General features: G+C 38.1%; 1 protein-coding gene across 1 annotated transcript; it reads left to right on the forward strand.

The window, feature by feature from the left end:
- Positions 1 to 4,410: 4,410 nt before the first annotated feature.
- Positions 4,411 to 6,252, forward strand: LOC128206165 (elastin-like). The gene is made up of 3 exons (XM_052908468.1): positions 4,411 to 4,416; positions 4,715 to 5,876; positions 5,981 to 6,252. The coding sequence occupies exons 1-3, from the start codon at positions 4,411 to 4,413 to the stop codon at positions 6,250 to 6,252; spliced, it is 1,440 nt and encodes a 479-aa protein (XP_052764428.1).
- Positions 6,253 to 17,730: the final 11,478 nt, after the last annotated feature.

Raw genomic sequence — 17,730 nt, forward strand, 5'->3', positions numbered from 1 at the left:
GTTGTCATTATCCCACCGCTGCCAGCGTTTGTAACGTGCGACGTGAAACAAACACCAACAGATCTATTCAGAGCAAAGCATGCTCGACCTTGAAGGGGTCCACTGGTCTTCATTGCAGTAAATTCTCTATCCACACAGAACCCGGGCTTTGCTAATTTGCATACAATGTATTACCAACCAAGTAAACATACGTACTATGTACCCACTTCCGTTTATAACGGAATGTTAGACTATGAACGCACATCCGCCGCCTACAGCGGACCTTTACACTATGAACGCACATGCGCCGCCTACAGCGGCCCGTTACTCACTGTTTAAAATTGTTCCAGGCATTTTTCACGAGAACCATTTGAAATTCCTCAGACCAAAGAATTATCATATGTAAGTGATTTAGGTCGCATGTTTTCAGTATCACACTAAAGGACAACTGCCTATCATATAAAACACACATTTTATTTTCATCTTGATACTGAGGTGAAGAGTGGCGTTACAAATATGCTAGGTCATTCACGGGGGATATGACGTCATTTAGCGACACGTTACAAATAGAGTGGTGGAGTGGTGTCATTTATTTATGATAAACAATTGTGTTAAGTCATTCACAAGCAGAAATGATGCAATTTATCGAAGCTTTACAAATGTGTTTAGTCAGTAATAGGAAGAAAGGGAGACATTTGCTATGCAGTACAATTTTGTTTAGTCATGTACAGGGAGAAATGATGTCATTTATTTATGCGTTTCATATGTGTTAAGTCATTCACAAAGAGATATGACGTCATTTATACATGCCTTACAAATATGTTCAGTCATTCACAGGGGGAAACGGTGTCATTTATGTATGCTTTACTATTGTGTTTAGTCACTCACAAGGAGAAAAGACGCCATGTTTATATGAGTTACAAACATGGTCAGTCATTCACAGAGAGAAATGGTGTTATTTATGTATCCTATACAATTGTATTCAGTCATTGAAACGTAGAAATTACGTCATTTATCTTAACATTTCGAATGTGTTAAGTCATTCACAGGGAGAAATGACGTCATTTATCTATGAATTACAATTGTGTTAAGTCTTTCACAGGGAGAAATGACGTAATTTATCTTAACATTACAAATGTGTTTAGTCAGTAATAGAGATAAATGGTGCCATTGTTCTAAGCGTCACACATGTGTTCAGTCGTTCACTGGGAGAAATGACGTCATTTATCACCAATTATCATCAATTTACACTAGAAAATTAGTACTGTCATCTATTTTAATTTTTTTAATAGTTCACATCTCTCACAATCAAGTCAGATATTGTATCGAAAGCCGAAGAAATAAAAAGCGAATCGTCAGATAGTAATGAAGTGTCTAAGCCTTCTTTATAGATGTCCAATATGTGTGGGGGAAAAAAAGCTACATCTTTTATAAAATACGTTCAACTGTTCTTTTTCGGTCCATGTAAATTTAAGTAACCCGTCATGTTTCTCTATTGACGTAAACATTCGGTAAAATGACGTCATGTATAGTAACCGATCATTATACATTAATTTAAATACACTTTGCCACGCACAAGATTTCAATGATATAACATTAATCATTCCACAAATGGCAAGTTCAATCAACAGCCATATGTAAGTATTGAGGGTGCCCGACCTTATAACGTAAAGTCAATATAAAGACTAAAGAGAGTAAGTAATCCACCATTGTAATTCTGTCAGACTTTTTACACTATTGAAAATATTTGAAATACTGTTTTTAAATCATGAAAACCAGCAACCGGGATTTCGCCTTAATGTGGTGATGAATATCGCCTTAATGTGGTGGTGGGTATTGTGGTAAGGGGGTTCGCTTTAATGTGGTAGTGAGTTCGCTCTTATGTACTGACGGGTTTCGCCTTTATGTTGTGACGGGTTTTGCATTAATGATGTGACAGGTTTCGTCTTAACGGAGTGGCGAGTTTCGCTTTAATGTGGTGGCGATTTCGCCTTAATGTTGTGGCGGGTTTCACCTTAATGTTGTGACGGGTTTTGCCTTAATGTGGTGACGGGTTTCGCCTTAATGTGGTGACGGGTTTTGCCTTAATGTGGTGACGGGTTTCGCCTTAATGTGGTGACGGGTTTCGCCTAAATGTGGTGGCGGGTTTCGCATAAGGTTGTGACGGGTTTCGCATTGTTGTGGTGAGAGGTTTCGCCATAATGATGTGACGGGTTTCGCATTAATGTGGTGAGAGGTTTCGCCTTAATTATGTGACGGGTTTCGTCTTAATGTGGTGACGGGTTTCGTCTTAATGTGGTGACGGGTTTCGCCTTAATGTGGTGTCGGGTTTCACTTTAATGTTGTAGGGGGATTCGCCTTTATGTTGTGGCGGGTTTCGCCTTAAAGTTGTGGCGGTTTTGTCTTAATGTGGTCACGTGTTTCGCCTTAATGTGGTGACGGGTTTCGTTTAATTCGGTGATTGGTTTCGCCTTAATGTTGTGACTGGTTTCGCCTTAATGTTGTGACTGGTTTCACCTTAACGGGTTTCGCCTAATGTCGTGACTGTTTTCGCCTTAATGTCGTGACTGGTTTTGCCTTAAGCTGGTGACGGGTTTCGCCTAAAGGTGGTGGCGAGTTTCGCCTTAATGTTGTGACGGATTTCGCCTTAATGTTGTGACGGGCCTCAATGTGGTGACAGGTTTCGCTTTAATGTTGTGACAGGTTTCGCCTTAATGTGGTTGCAGGTTTCGCCTTAATGTTGTGACGGGTTTGGCCTTAATGTTGTGACAGGTTTCGCCTTAATGTGGTGACTGGTTTCGCCTTAATGTTGTGACGGGTTTTGCCTAAATGTTGTGACAGGTTTCGCCTAAATGTTGTGACAGGTTTCGCCTTAATGTGGTGACTGGTTTTGTCTTAATGTGGTGACGGGTTTCGCCTTATTGTTGTGACGGGTTTCGCCTTAATGTGGTGACTGGTTTTGTCTTAATGTTGTGACAGGTTTCGCCCAAATGTTGTGACAGGTTTCGCCTTAATGTGGTGACTGGTTTTGTCTTAATGTGGTGACGGGTTTCGCCTTATTGTTGTGACGGGTTTCGCCTTAATGTGGTGACGGGTTTCGCCTTAATGTTGTGACGGGTTTCGTCTTAATGTGGTGACGGGTTTCGCCTCAATGTTGTGACGGGTTTCGCCTTAATGTTGTGGCGGGTTTCGCCTTAACGTGGTGGCGAGTTTCGCCTTAATGTTGTGGCGGGTTTCGCCTTAACGTGGTGGCGAATTTCGCCTTAATGTGGTGACGAGTTTCGCCTTAATTTTGTGGCGGGTTTCGCCTTAATATGGTGACGGGTTTCGCCTTAACGTGGTGGCGAATTTCGCCTTAACGTGGTGGCGAGTTTCGCCTTAATGAGGTGACGGGTTTCGCTTTAACGTGGTGGCGAGTTTCGCCTTAACGTGGTGGCGAGTTTCGCCTTAACGTGGTGGCGATTTCGCCTTAATGTAGAGGCGAATTTCACCTTAATATGGTGACGGGTTTCGCCTTAACGTGGTGACGGGTTTCGCCTTAACGTGGTGACGGGTTTCGCCTTAACGTGGAGGCGGGTTTCGCCTTAATATGGTGACGGGTTTCGCCTTAACGTGGTAACGGGTTTCGCCTTAACATGGTAAAGGGTTTCGCCTTAATGTGGTGACTGTTTCGCCTTAATGTGGTAACGTGTTTCGCCTTAATGTGGTGGCAGGTTTTGCCTTAATCTGATGACGATTTCGCCTTAATGTTGTGGCGGGTTTCGCCTTAATGTGGTGACGGTTTCTCCTAAAGTTGTGGCGGGTTTTGCCTTAATCTGGTGGCGGGTTTCGCCTGAATGTGGTGGCGGGTTTTTTTTTCATTACATAATCTTTCGAGCCAGAGTTTTGAGGATGAGCATATCTTTACACTCTGCTCTCATCCAATATCTGGGACAGGCTCCAAAAAAATCGTGTTCACGTTTAAAGAATATCCATTTATCCAGTTAAAGTCCACTCTCACTATAGTCCTTAGTTCCAAGCCAAAAAATGTTACTACCTGGATTGAAAAATTATTTAATTTTATGTACTTTTGGGATGGCAACGAGTACTCGATCGATCGTCCGAAAACATGAGTTCTAATTGATTACTCGTGCACTCGGAAAAAATGATAAAAAATCACGAAATACACAATTTACATACAATGTAACAGTACTGGGGAGTTGCTAACAAGATAATGTATGGTCCCTCTAATCCCCTATATGTACATCATTAACCCTAAATATTAACTGATTATTTATCTGCTCTTTTAAGAGAGAAATGTGGATCGGGCATTTTCATTACCAACGATATACCAGATATAATATGTTAGGTGACATTGCAAATTGCGTGGAAAGAGCTTTTAAATTACAACAGCAGCTCAATATGATATATGAATTTAGTATTAATTCCGGTATGGAGGTGAACCTTGGAAAAACAGAAATTATTGAATTTAGAAATGGTTGTCCCTTAAGGAGTTATGAAAAATGGCAGTTTCGTGCACTACGTTAAAAACTACTTCAATGTATAAGTATATGGGATATATCTTTACTCCACAATTGTAACACAACGCAACCCCAGCTAAAGGAAAGTTGTAGGCTTAGGTACGTAAATCTGTTTTTGCAATTAAACATAATCAAAAGCCCTACGATTATTTCCTAACCAAAAAGCTGTTTAAGATACTTAATACCATGATTAAACCTATATTATGTAACGGAAGGTGTGGTTGGCGTCATTGAAGGTGGATGATGTCGTTGAAGGTGTGGATGCTGTCGTTGGAGGTGTGGATGGCGTCGTTGGAGGTGTGGATGGCGTCGTTGGAGGTTTGGATGGCGTCGTTGGAGGTGTGTATGGCGTCGTTGAAGGTGTGGATGGCGTCGTTGGAGGTGTGGATGGTGTCATTGAAGGTGTGGATGGCGTCGTTGAAGGTGTGGATGGCGTCGTTGAAGGTGTGGATGATATCGTTGAAGGTGTGGTTGGCGTCGTTGAAGGTGTGGATGGCGTCGTTGAAGGTGTGGGTGTTGGCGTTAAAGGTGTGGATGTTGTTGTTGAAGGTGTGGATGGCGTCGTTGAAGGTGTGGATGGCGTCGTTGGAGGTAAGTATGGCGTCGTTGAAGGTGTGGATGGCGTCGTTGGAGGTGTGGATGGTGTCATTGAAGGTGTTGATGGCGTCGTTGAAGGTGTGGATGGCGTCGTTGAAGGTGTGGATGATGTCGTTGAAGGTGTGGTTGGCGTCGTTGAAGGTGTGAATGGCGTCGTTGAAGGTGTGGGTGTTGGCGTTAAAGGTGTGGATGGTGTTGTTGAAGGTGTGGATGGCGTCGTTGAAGGTGTGGATGGCGTCGTTGGAGGTGTGTATGGCGTCGTTGAAGGTGTTGATGGCGTCGTTGGAGGTGTGGATGGTGTCATTGAAGGTGTGGATGGCGTCGTTGGAGGTTTGGGTGTTAGCGTTAAAGGTGTGGATGGTGTTGTTGAAGGTGTGGATGGCGTCGTTGAAGGTATGGATGGCGTCGTTGGAGGTGTGTATGTCGTCGTTGGAGGTGTGGATGGCGTCGTTGAATGTGTGGATGATGTCGTTGGAGGTGTGTATGGCGTCGTTGGAGGTGTGGATGGCGTCGTTGAAGGTGTGGATGGCGTCGTTGAATGTGTGGGTGTCGGCGTTAAAGGTCTGGATGGTGTTGTTGAAGGTGTGGATGGCGTCGTTGAAGGTGTGGATTGCGTCGTTGGAGGTCTATATGGCGTCGTTGAAGGTGTGTATGGCGTCGTTGGAGGTTTGGCTGGCGTCGTTGAAGGAGTGGTAGGTTTGAATGTTGTCGTAGAAGGTGTGATTGGCGTCGTTGGGGGTGTGGATGGTGACACTGAATGTGTGGATGGCGTCGTTGAAGGTGTGGAAGAGTCGTTGAAGGTGTGGATGGCGTTGTTGAAAGTAAGGATGGTGTCGTTGGAGGTATGGATGCTGTCGTTGGAGGTGTGGATGGTGTCATTGAAGGTGTGGATGGCGTCGTTGAAAGTATGGATGGTGTCGTTGGAGGTATGGATGCTGTCGTTGGAGGTGTGGATGGTGTCGTTGGAGGTATGGATGCTGTCGTTGGGGGTGTGGATGGTGTCGTTGAAGGTGTGGATGCTGTCGTTGGAGTTGTGGAAGGCGTCGTTGAAGGTATGGATTGTGTCGTTGGAGGTGTGGATGGCGTCGTTGAAGGTATGGATTGTGTCGTTGGAGGTGTGGAGGGCGTCGTTGAAGGTATGGATGGTGTCGTTTGAGGTGTGGATGGTGTCGTTGGAGGTATGGATGGCGTCGTTGAAGGTATGGATTGTGTCGTTGGAGGTGTGGATGGCGTCGTTGGAGGTGTGGAGGGCGTCGTTGAAGGTATGGATGGTGTCGTTGGAGGTGTGGAGGGCGTCGTTGAAGGTATTGATTGTGTCGTTGGAGGTGTGGAGGGCGTCGTTGAAGGTATGGATTGTGTCGTTGGAGGTGTGGAGGGCGTCGTTGAAGGTGTGGATTGTGTCGTTAAGGTATGGATGGTGTCTTTGACGGTGTGGGTTGCGTCGTTGAAGGTGTGGATGGCGTCGTTGAAAGTGCGGATGTTGTCGTTGGTGATGTGGATGGTGTCGTTGAAGGTATGGATTGTGTTGTTGAAGGTTATTGCATTTAAAAGCACGTTTAGAATTATTTCATTTAGTTTTTTTATGTTTTTAAACTTATTTATTTTTACAACTATTGTGAAACAAGCTATTGTAACTTATATTAATCACTCTAGTTGGCACGATGTTGCGCGAGAGTTTGGTCTTGTGTTGTGGGGGAAACCGGAGTACCTGGACGAAACCCAATTGTCCGGCTTGGTGACCACAAACCAAACTCACATGCGCCCAGGCCGGGAGTCGAACCCGGGTCGCATAGGTGAGAAGCGAGTGCAGTTACCACTGCGTTAACCTGCCAACCGAAGAAAATGCATAAACAATCCAATACAGTTTGGTTTGCCTACCTGATCTGTCTCACAGAGACCAGTGTATGAAATATTCCCAAACTGTCTGAGGTTACTTGTTTCGCTGTACAGCATACAGTTCTGAAACAGATTAGCATAGCTCAACATTAGCAAATACGTGAATCTGAACAAGCCCTCAATGTAGAAGCAAAGAAATTTAAAAACTATTGCATTGTTATCAATACTTTTAACTTTAACAATAAACAAAATTAAATGTTGTTTAAAACAAGCAGGTTCACACTTAATCCCGCACCAATCCAGGTGTCCATAACGTGTGTGTTTGTCTGTTTTTGATGTTATTTTTCTATGTCTATAGATACTTTGTATTGTACTGTATTGTATTGTATTGTATTGTATATATTTGTGCATGTGTATAAGCTATACTTCTCTTGACATTTGGAGGATAAACAGAATAAACTAAGGTAAAGACATACGATGTAAATGAATGAACCATTGAGTTATTATTTCGTGTTTAATCAACGTCGGTATACTTCTCCTCGTTGACAGACAGAGAAGTCATCACACCTATCAGGAGAGGACGCCTTGTCACACGTGAAACAATATGGCCCGCGATCAGAGACAAGGACAGCTGGACAGAAAGGATAGCAATATATAAGAAAGGAGGGATTTCTAGTAGGATATGCTATTTATAATATGAACTAGATTGCAAGAATGAAATTTGAAAAAAAATCATAATTAGAACACTTCAATACGCTTTACGACGAACGAAATCAACAACTGCATCAGAACTCAAAGTATTAGTACTAGTATGCATAGCAGTTGTAGTTTTTGTATTATTATTATTATTATTATTATTATTATTATTATTATTATTATTATTATTATTATTATTATTATTATTGTTGTTGTTGTTGTTGTTGTTGTTGATGATGTTGTTGTTCCTGTTGTTGTTTTTTTGTAATTGTTTTGTTGTTTATTTGTTGTTCTTTTAATACTATTGTTGTTGTTGCTGCTGCTGCTGCTGCTGTTGCTGTTGTTGTTGTTGTTGTTGTTTGTTGTCATGCAAGAGTAGTATTATTCTATATTACCAGGTTGCCCACAGCCGTCAATGTTACAGAACGGAGAGGAGCAACACTCAGTACAGATGGCAATGTCAGCAACATCCTCATACGTCTTGTGAATAATACCCCTTGTTCCCGTGCCGTAATTCGGGCATGACTGAACGTACAAAAGGGACTTTAATATTATTTGTCACTATTCGTCTGTGAAGTGACAATTTCAATGAAGCTACAGCTATTGTAAATGGTTTTAGAGAAGAGTATAAACAATTGCAGACGTCTTAAAATGTTAGAAGTAGTTGGTTTATCCACAATATTAAAAAGTAGGAGCAACTGCGAGAAACACTATGAAATAAGACTTTATATGTGTCTTGATAGATGGAAACAATACACCACGAAATAAGGCGTTATATGTGTGTTGATAGATAGTAACAATACACCACGAAATAAGGCTTCATATATGTGTCGATAGATGGTAACAATGCACCACGAAGTAAACCTATATATATGTGTTGATAGATAGTAACAATACACCACAAAGTAAGGCTTTATATATGTGCTGATAGATAGTAACAATACACCACAAAGTAAGGCTTTATATATGTGCTGATAGATAGTAACAATACACCACAAAGTAAGGCTTTATATATATATGTGTTGATAGTTGGTAACAATACACCACAAAGTAAGGCTTTATATATGTGTTGATAGATGGTAACAATACACCACAAAGTAAGGCTTTATATATGTGTTGATAGATAGTAACAATACACCACAAAGTAAGGCTTTATATATGTGTTGATAGATAGTAACAATACACCACAAAGTAAGGCTTTATATATGTGTTGATAGATGGTAACAATACACCACAAAGTAAGGCTTTATATATGTGTTGATTGATGGTAACAATACACCACAAAGTAAGGCTTTATATATGTGTTGATAGATAGTAACAATACATCACGAAGTAAGGCTTTATACATGTGCTGATAAATGGTAACAATACACCACGAAGTAAAGCTTTATACATGTGCTGATAAATGGTAACAATACACCACGAAGTAAGGCTTTATATATGTGTTGATAGATAGTAACAATACAACACGAAATAAGGCTTCATATATGTGTTGATTGATAGTAACAATACACCACGAAGCAGGGCTTTATACATGTGTTGATAGAAAGTAACAATACACCACGAAGCAGGGTTTTATACATGTGTTGATAGATAGTAACAATACTATAATACGACTATTTGGAAACTTAATTACCTCTTTTGACTGACATCCCAGGCTATAGAAAATTGCGCCAGTTGCTGAAATTAATTCTTTGACAGAACATACCTGCAAAAACAACAATGAGTTTATAACAAAATATTGAAAATAAAAAAATACGATTTAATATCGTTTAATTGCTTCTGTGTTGATTAAGTTTCAAGTTATATGCATGAATAAGTCGGTGAATCTGTTTAATATTCACCCGCCACTCAGAACCGAAATTCAAAAGGTTTAAAATATTGACATGGGGTTTGGGAGTACAGCCACATGAAAATGTTAACAGTTTCTAATTCGAAATGGTGCGGGTTTTTGTTTTACTTTTCTTTACCGATATTGACACTTTAAGTAAACTTGGACGATTTTAAATCCGCGAGTGGTATTGTCGATGAAATTATTGGTGGAGGGTTTTCTGTCTACCTCATTTTCTCTACATTCTGTTGTCCCCCGACACTGCTGTATAGTGGCCGTACTCTGGCAGGACAGACACTTCAATGCATCTCCAAAACCTACAATCATAATATCCACAATTCGAAATATAATAAAAGCAAAATAAACTCACATAGCTCAACATGTGTTCCTACTGTAGGCAAACAAAATGCTGTTTTTGATAAAAGGAATTAATTGGCGAAGGTTCATTTGGAAATTATGTGCCCATTGTACATTGCTATTTATGTCACTGAATGACCATGCATCTACAAATTAAAGAGATATGGGAAAATTGTTTGTTTCAGTGTAATATCGTAATAGATTTCCCAGAGAGAGAGCACCAAAGGCTATATTTCACTGTGTGTTTTAGTGAATTATCGTAATAAATTTCACAGAGAGAGTGTCAAAGGCTATATTTCCTGAGTGGCGTAGTTCGAAACAATGAAATATCATTTTTATTTCATTTATAAACCACCGAAAAGCATACAATAAAAAGGTTATTGCTCACTGTACTTCCATAGCTTAACATGGACATGTCGGGACATAGTGTTGGTAAATGTTTATAGGTACACGATTGAAACTATCCAGAGCGAGGACCACATACCCATTTATGGACTAGGGCACTTGTGGCCTAGTTCATAGTCGTAAACGCGATATCTGCATTCTCAAGCCGCATCTGGGGGTTCACTGACGTAATGTATTCATACGCTGTATTTTGATTGGATTGCCGTTAGCGAATATGAATAATCAAAGTAGTACCGGAACTGATTACAATGATAACATCAAATACAAATAGTTCTCCTAACAATTCAAGCTAACTGTATGTTCTTTTAATGAAGCACAAGAAATTCTTACGTAGCGAGTGAGTTAATCGGGTTGACTACATGAATGTTCTTGCATACGGTCAGATTATATGCAATAAGAATATGAACATATTGGAAAAGTACGCATCGAAAATTTTCCGTTCAATGCTCTGTATTGATAGACTGGTACCCTCTTTCTCTTTTATCCGAAAAGAAACCAGTATCAGCTAACCGCGGTGCTCGTCGCGCATTCGAAATGTCTTGTGAATTCATACGTAAAGCGAATAAAGCGTGCGGACTAAGTAGAAAACAACCAGGAAAGTTGGTTTAAAAAAAGTATTGTTATCCTTTGTATACAATGTTGGTATTCCGAAGTCGGTCCCTGTTTTTTTTCGACATAATTTGCATGTTTCCGTGATATTTTCTTTTCGATACAAAGATTTTTTAACTATTCATCGCATGGCACTTAGCACTTTTTTAAATACAACATGATTTTTGGTATTTATTGTAAACTATTAATGTTTACTAAAAACCATATGCCGCGTACCTGTATAACTTTATATTTTTTAGGAAAAGTAAATCAGGGTACCAGTCTACTTATTGACCTCAACATTAACTCTAATCAGAGCGGCCGAATGATTCAGACATGTATGTTATAACTACTTCCGGATGCTGATTATGTGATTTTCATAGTGTTTTATTGAGGAAATTTATCAACAAAGCCGCCATTGAATGATTACCACTATCAAATGGATTTTTTTCATCTTACCGTGGGTAGCATTTTTAATTTGACACGTAAATTTTCAAGCAATACAAGTTCGTTTGAAAAAATCATGTGATTTCATTTTTGCAAAATGGAGATAAAAAAATATCAAATATGCGCATACTTATTTATGAAGTTTCATTCTGAATGAAGCCAAATTTATGAATATGTGCACAGCATCTGTGAATAAGATGATTGTTTACCTATGTGCATAGAAAAGTCTTGGAGCCACTCTCAGTGTAAGTACATGACATTGTCATAAACCATCGCCATTGATAAAACAATCTTGCATGCTCAATTTTGATTTCCTCTCTTATAATGCACCAGTCAATTGTTACCATGCCTCCCTCGGGGATATACCAGGGAAAAGGGCTGTGTTTTTACCTTTCAGGTGTCCTCGTTGCTAAAGAACTTCAGCGAGCACATCATATATTACCTTTTTGGACGTGTTGGACATCAAAAAAAAAAATATCAACATTAAAGTTATGGAAGCCAGAACTAGTGTCCTCGCAATGCCGGGTGATTGCGGTGGTTTTGTCTTCCCTCAAAATATATCAGGGAATTGCTCTTACCTTAGATCAGCGGGGTGCGGGGTTATTCACGGGATTTTACCACCAGTTCGTTCTCGCATGGCAGGGATTTTACCGGGGATTGGCTGGACGGAAAGTCGGGGGCGAGGGGGAGGGGCTGGTTACAATTGACTGGTGCCTACTTTACAAGTTCTTTTTCTGAAGACGCTTTGTGCTCCCTTTTTGTTATCTAGCCAAGAATGAAAATCAAAAATCAGTTAGAGATACAGTATGGTGATGCATTGTTGTTGATAGATCATTATAAATTTGTGAAATATTTGAGGGAAAGGTATTTGGTTAAATAATTCACAAGTGTAACTTTTGAATTTTATTTAACAATGCAGTGCCGAATATTGTGGAGATAGAATTGAATTTGTATTAATTAATCAGTTGACTTGTGGCGTTTAGGGAACAAAATTAAAATCAAAATATTCAATTAAGTTCCCTTATCACCCAATGTTGTGGAATAGTAAAGTAAAGAAGATTAAACCTCACAGACTTAAACAGTCTTTCACAAATGCTGTCCAGGCTTTTTATGCTTACGAATAACTAACCTCGCGATGTCAGACCAGAAATCATCTTGGCATGAGATTGGATCACTATGGATCATTATGCACCAGTCAATTGTAACCACGGCTCCCACATCCGGGGGTATACCGGGGATAGACCGCGAAATGGGTCATTCTTTTACCTTTCAGGTGGCCCCGCAGTGCCAGGTTTTCCCGGAAAATACAGTGTGGATGGGGCTTAACCTTATGTCCCTTAGGTGCGGGGCATTTGGTGGGGACTTTACCATCAGATTATCTCCGCAGGGCAGGGATTTTAGCTGAGGTTGGCTAGGTCTCCGCTATTCCGGGACCGGGGGGGGGGCATGGTTACAATTGGCTGATGCATTAGCTTGTGTATTCAGATAAAGTTAAGAATATATATTTAGTTATATAAGTTATACTTTGCAATCTAAATAAAAGATTTGAAAAAGGTATCCTTTATCAATAAATGCAAGTATACATAAATGACTGTGCAAATCTTTATGTATCATTCAAATATGAGTACCTTGCAGGGTGAATGTTATTTTGTAAAAATTATACTAAGTGAGCTTTCAAGATTACCTTTCCAATCGCATACACAATGCAGTTTGAAACCTGGATAATTAAAACAAATCTTGGTTGTAGACCATTACTATTAAATATTTGATAAGTCACAGACATTATAAGGTACAGTTTAAAGGGGCTCTACTCAGTTAATGGTGAAAAAGCCAAAAGTTTAAGGAAATTGTAGAAAATTGACATAAACTTGGTATCGATGTGTACAATTAATGCATTGAAACTTACTGATGATCCCCATAGTTTACAAATGATTTATTAATAGCAGTTATTTCGTGTTTTTCCATTAAAAACAGATTACTAGGTATGTCTACCGAGTAGAATTCATTCCTTATGCGTGATCTGCCGTTGATGTTATTACATGATATTAGCGAGTTTGGTATACATCTGGAAAATTCCACCCAGTAAAGGTAAGTCTTCATAGCATAGTGGATACGACACTTCACTGCATTTTTTTTCATTTTGGTATTTTATTTACAATAACGATATCAAATAGTAAAATATTTTATTAAAAAAGTGTCCTTAGATTCGTTACAGGAAAAAAACATTTTTTTGGTGCCAATCTGGTGTACAGTCCCTTTCATAAACAACAAGTGAAGCCAATGCTGTATTAAATTTGAGACAAACAAAAAGAAGACAGCACAAAGTTCAAAAAGTGTGACCAATGTCAGAATACCTTACATAATTTATAAATTTTCATGCGATTCAGACAATTTTAATGCTAGAAATCACAAAAATTCATTCCCTTGAATCATTCCTGTCATAGTTTAAAGCTAAACTCTCACAGATTTACCGTTTTTACAACTTTTTTTTTGTCTTGGAAAAAGCACATCTTCAAACCAATGATATCAGGTTGCTGAACCGTTACTAACTGTTTCAGAATAATGCTTAAAACATCAATTTTTTAACTTTAATATAAAAGTCTGCCATCTAAATTTTGGTCAGCAGTCTTATACAACTGGTTTCCATGGATTTTCGCAAAAATTGGCTCGGTCCAAGACAAAAAATAAAAAAGTTGTCAAATTGAGAGTGCAGCTTTAAACTCATAATAAAATTTCAATGCACTACATTTGACATAATTTTAAACAGATGAAAAAATGTTATTTTTAAAAAGCACAATATATCCTTTATGTGACCTTACATTATAATGAATTTATTCAGATCATAATTAAGTGACTTTTCTTGCACTTAAATGTGAACAAGAAAGCTTGGAATTGAACACTAAATGAAACAAGAATGAAATTAAATGAATCACAACATTTCATCAAAATTATACACACAAATGTTATTTGATATACAAAAAAATGAAACTTTTTAGACTTTCAAAAATTTAACATTTACTAAATACGGTTATATAAAATGATGAATACATTTGTAGGATTTGATATCCGACTAGATGTAACTCGGCTTCGTTCATTTTTCTAAACTTTCTCTCAGTGATGAGGAATAAATTTTATTCACTGCAGTTGTTTTCTTAGTTTATGAAAATAAGAACAATTGAAACAATTCATTAACTACTGTTGATCAGTGCAGATTGTGGGAGGTCATGGTTGAGTTCAATCAACCACCAATAAGCCCTGCCAAAATTGGTTACCGATTGGTCAGTCAGGTGCTTTTGGTAGGCATGATTAGCATGAGTGTTAATTTAAACCATCATTTATGAATGTTAACACAATCATTGAATATTGAAATAACAAGCGAAATGTTAGTTTGAATGATGAAAGCCATGAAATATGTGAGGTATTGAAAAAGAGACCATTTTTTCAGCTTGTATAAAAATGAGAAAATTGTTAAGTAAAATTATTTATTGTTTATCAGGAAAATGTTGAGATCTCATGTTTAGGCCTATAGTGATCATACTTGATTGCTATGTTATTGGCACTTATTGCAATATGTTTTATTCATTGCAATATGTATGTAAAACATTAATTATTATTTTGACTTAAGTTTGTAGATAAGAACTAATGGTATAGGTGATGTGAGGATGATCTCGTAAGTCTTTAAAACCCCTTTTGGTATTGTGAGTTTTTTGCTCCAGTCTTGTTCAGTTTAGCTTTTGAAGATTTTCAAAGTAACTGCAAAACAAGTCCAGCTGTCTAGAAAGACGACTATGTCAAACCCTGACCAGATATAATTTCTTGTCTTTTCAAATTACCAACTTGGCAATGGTTTTATCATAACATAGGGTATTGGTTTTAAAGAACATGTTAGTGTTTTTGTATGTGGAATGAAATATCATAAGTGGCACTAAATTGAACATAAGTTATAGTTCTCATTGATATTACACATAGCCCCAAGTACATGTTGATCTAAGATTTAAGGCTTGGATGGAGTCAGGGCAAGAAAAATGCATGTTAATACATTGTACTTTCCAACGCAAGAACTTTTTGTTTATTCAAGTAAATAAAGCAATCCCCACACCAAGGAACTGTAGTATTGCATAACCAGCTTAATTGACATTATGAGTTGGAGTTCAAATTGCTGCAATTAAAGGCACATCTAGTTTTCAGAATTTTCAAACTCTGATTTAGCAACTTTAATATAGTGATATGAACTACTTTTGCCAAATGAAAGCTTTTTTAGATTTACAAGCACGGGTGAAAAGTATTTGCCAAATGTACTGCAACACCTGATACCTGTTGCCTAGGAATCAAACAAATTCTTGGCACTCCAAATATTACAGTACTATTCAATTTTGAGTGCCTGAAAAGAAAGCTTCTTGATTCTACATTCAACATCTTCTTTCTGTATAACATATTGGACCAGGAGAATCATGAACCTACAACCTTTTGCATCTATTGAGATAGGGAGCTATCAGGACAGTGACAGAGGACAATAAAAGAATGGCCAACTGCTGCATTTATTGAGTTATCTAATGCATACAAATTAAGACGGAGAAAATAGTTCTTAATTTTTCCAAACTACTTCCTTAAGCATCTTGTACATGTATGTAGTTGTCTTTTACAATGATTGTTCAAAGTTACAATGGCCCTGTGGGTTAAAGATGCTCTGTCCATGGGGTAACAGGTTTTGTACATACTAGGGTTATAAGGTTATAGGGTTGTACTGCGTTTTGATTGGAGGTTGTATTCGACTCAAGAAGATTTTTGCAGATTCGGATTTCACAAGGCACAAGTCGAGTAAAATCAAAATCTACAAAAAAACTACCAGAATCAAATATGACATTCCGCCATATCCGGATTAAAACGCAGTACTAATAACCCTTTTATTATATACATTACTGATTAGATCACTTAGAAGCCACATCTTTGCATAATAAATTTCATTTTAAGGATGCACTCACTGGTTTAATGACATCAATTTAATATTGCGCAACATACTTGTTATGACGTGACGTCACAAGGGTGGTCAATCTCATTAAAATCATATCGTGACGTTCACTTCATTTCATTACGTTATAATTATGTTTGGTATTCCATTCTCACTAGCAGTGTGATGAACTGCTGACACCATGTTATGAAATTTGATGGTCAAAGTATTTAAAAGACATTTCAATATATCATACTTTAAAAACGATATTCATCTCATCTTAGTCTACTCAACTTGCTTTGCTATGTACAAAAGTCTGCAGCAGTAATATGAATAGCATTAGCGGCATTAATTACACAGTTTTGCGAGTTTTAAAAAAATGTCAACTAAATAAAGTCTACGACTGAACAAATTGTATCAAGTTCGCACAGTACATGAATTTAAAACTTAATAGTCCGTTGCCTTGGCATATTGGCATATTTCTGGTTCCTAGTGCCATATGGCTATATGATAATGTAATGTTCGTCTGTCATTAAAAGGACACATAGTCATATTTCAAAGATTGCTTAAATTGAGCCGTCTCAATAAGTGGCTTGATACTTCTGTTTCTGTTATTGATGCTGTCGATGAAATATCGAGCTTTACAAGTGAAATAACAAAGCGTTTTTGATATTTTCACTGCAGTGAAAAAAAGAAACTTTAAGAACCACTTTTGATATCAAATGTAGCTATTTTCGAGAAGATCAATATAACGTACATTACTTTTGAAAAAGCAAATAGCATGGCAAAATGGTAATTTTATGCCAATTTAAAAAACAAAATATGCATGGGCTCTTTAGGCGGCACAGACCGCCCTTTGTTTCATTTTAAATGGTAAAGAAAACGAAAAATTATCTTTGTTTTAAGTCATTATTCGAGGCAAAATGTTGCCTTCCGACTTAGTATTTATAACGTAGTTTATCACTTGGTTATATTACACACACTGAATAACCTCTAACAGTTTTTTCTCGGTTTGGCGTAGTTCAACATCAGTACAAACGGAAAAGGACTCAAACATAAAGTAAAGTTGTTTGAGTCATCAAAGTAATGAATACACACTTCCTGTTTAATATTGAAAAGAAAGTGTTTTAAATAAGACAGGGTGCAATGATTTATCAACACAATTGTTAGATAATTTAAGTTTGTTAGGAGTTTGAAATGATTTCGTCAGATGCTTTCCTATGAGATATCAATCAAGCACACCATATGTACTAAAAGAAATATAGTTTTTCTCTTTGCAAGATTGTACTCTATTTCACCTGCGATTTATTTTCTGTTTTCAATGACTATTAAAACTGAAACCGACATGACGGTCCCATTTAATAATTGATCGCATGTGTTAGTATGTTTAATTTGAGATTGCAGGATGGCACGTGAGCAAATTCCATGAAACGTGATAGATTTTATAAGACCTTTGGTCGTAATAGACCGACTGACCGCTGGGTGATAACCTTACAACCGTAGTGTCATTGTCGTACTTGTAGGTC

The sequence above is a fragment of the Mya arenaria genome, chromosome 2 (assembly GCF_026914265.1).
Source record: "Mya arenaria isolate MELC-2E11 chromosome 2, ASM2691426v1".
NCBI classification, from domain to species: domain Eukaryota; kingdom Metazoa; phylum Mollusca; class Bivalvia; order Myida; family Myidae; genus Mya; species Mya arenaria.